At 63.2% G+C, this 1,675-nt stretch overlaps 1 protein-coding gene across 1 annotated transcript; it reads right to left on the reverse strand.

Annotated features, from left to right (window-relative positions):
- Nucleotides 1-11: 11 nt before the first annotated feature.
- EMIHUDRAFT_256401 (hypothetical protein) lies at nucleotides 12-668 on the reverse strand (the record flags this gene model as incomplete). The annotated part of the gene is made up of 1 exon (XM_005767898.1): nucleotides 12-668. A coding segment is annotated over one exon (657 nt), but the record flags the coding sequence as incomplete, so codon positions are not given.
- Between the last annotated feature and the right edge of the window lie 1,007 nt (nucleotides 669-1,675).

Consider the following 1,675-nt stretch of genomic DNA (forward strand, 5'->3'; position numbering starts at 1 on the left):
ATGTGCGGAACGAGCACCTCGGGCAGCGGCGGCATCTCCAGCGGCCGCTCGCGCCAGTAGTTGAAGAGCAGCGTGTGGCGGAGGGATGACCGGAGGTGGCAGCGCCCGGAGGCCGCCACCCCTTGCGGTGCAGCCGTCGGCGCGCCTCCCAGGCCGCACACGCCGTGCAGGAGGCTGCCCTCAAAGACCGCCATCGCGCCGGCGTGCGGCCAGACGAGGCTCGCGCGGACCATGCGCCCAAGCGCCTCCGGCGGCCTTTGGTCGAGGACGAGCGTGGGGCCGCCGTGGTCGTCCAGGTACAGCACGACGCTCAGCAGCGGGCTGCGAAGCTCACCGTGCCGCTGCGCATGCTCCTCGTCGCAGTCCCAGTGCAGCTGCATGCTAGAGCCCGTCGGACGTCTCTGCGTCCAGAACTCAAGCCCAGAGCAGCGTCCTGCGGCGGCCGCCACCGCCGCCGGAAGTGCTGCATCGACGTGGGCGACCGTCGCGCGAAGCAGCGCGCCAGGCACCTCTCCACGAGGGAGCCAGTGCGACTCCCGCCACCAGTGCGCCCGGGCGTCGGGCGAGTCGCTCCCTTGCAGCTCGGTCAGCCAGGCTCGCAGCAGCTGGCACGGCAGCGCAGTGGAGGCGACGGCAGCCAGCGGCTGGCCGGAAGCATCGGTGACCATATATGCTTTGTAGATGGCAGACGGGGTTCGGCCTCCAACCAGTTAGGGAAGCCCGAAGACGGGGAGGACGCGGCCCTGAGTAGGGTAGTGTAGATTCTTTTTACTTTTCGGACCTGATGCCGGGGTAGGAAGGGTAGGTCTGTGCCCTCCCGTCGGGTTTTTCCCTCTTCCACGCTGGAATTTTCAGAAAAAGATTTTTTTCGCGGAAATCACGATGTCAAAAAATGGGTGATCTGATGCTTGTAGGGCTTGAGAGTGGCCTGCCATGTCACAAGAAGGACTGTGGTTGCAGGAGAGTACCACCAACCATCACTCTAGTTGGTATAGTACCCCACCTTCACCCATCATATGATTTCTTTTTTAGTTTCCCATAAGTAGGGTAGGTAGGCGAGAATGATTGGATGGGCAACTCGCACTCCCGTCGTCGTCAGAGCCTTCTTCCGCCAAGGCGTTCCTCCCAACTCGATGAAGATGGTGCGCCGCGCCTTGAACAGCCCCGTCTCTTTCTCCGTCCTCGATGGTGTCATCTCCGTGTGCGTGACGCTCTGGATCGGAGCAGCGCTCCTGGTATGAGCCACCAATTTAATTCACCAACACAGCCAATCCACTCCGCGGCACTAACTTCAACCGTGCCTCCGTAGCGCGGCGTCCCGCAGGCTTTGCTCAGCGCGGGTCTGGGCGCTTCCGGCGCCTTCTACCTGATGCTCTCAACTTCAATGGCGCTCGGCACCGTGCAGGCAGCGCCGGCCAAAGCGAGCATGAGCAAGAGTACCGCGACTTCGGAAGAAGAAGATGAAGCGATCTTCCTGTGGGGAGGACCTTCGCGGTACACGTACACGGGCTAGAGCCCGCAGCGTGCGAGACCAAACAAGGTGGACGGGAGGCGATCGACCCACGTCGACGGCACGGCATGTGTCTCCCCCCCCCCCCCTCTCTCTGGCCTGTGGGCGACAGAAATCTCTCCGCGCTGTGGCGAGATGAGAGCCGCTCTCTGTTGGTTTCCGCCC

The sequence above is a fragment of the Emiliania huxleyi genome (genome assembly GCF_000372725.1).
Source record: "Emiliania huxleyi CCMP1516 unplaced genomic scaffold EMIHUscaffold_4753, whole genome shotgun sequence".
Classification (NCBI taxonomy): domain Eukaryota; phylum Haptophyta; order Isochrysidales; family Noelaerhabdaceae; genus Emiliania; species Emiliania huxleyi.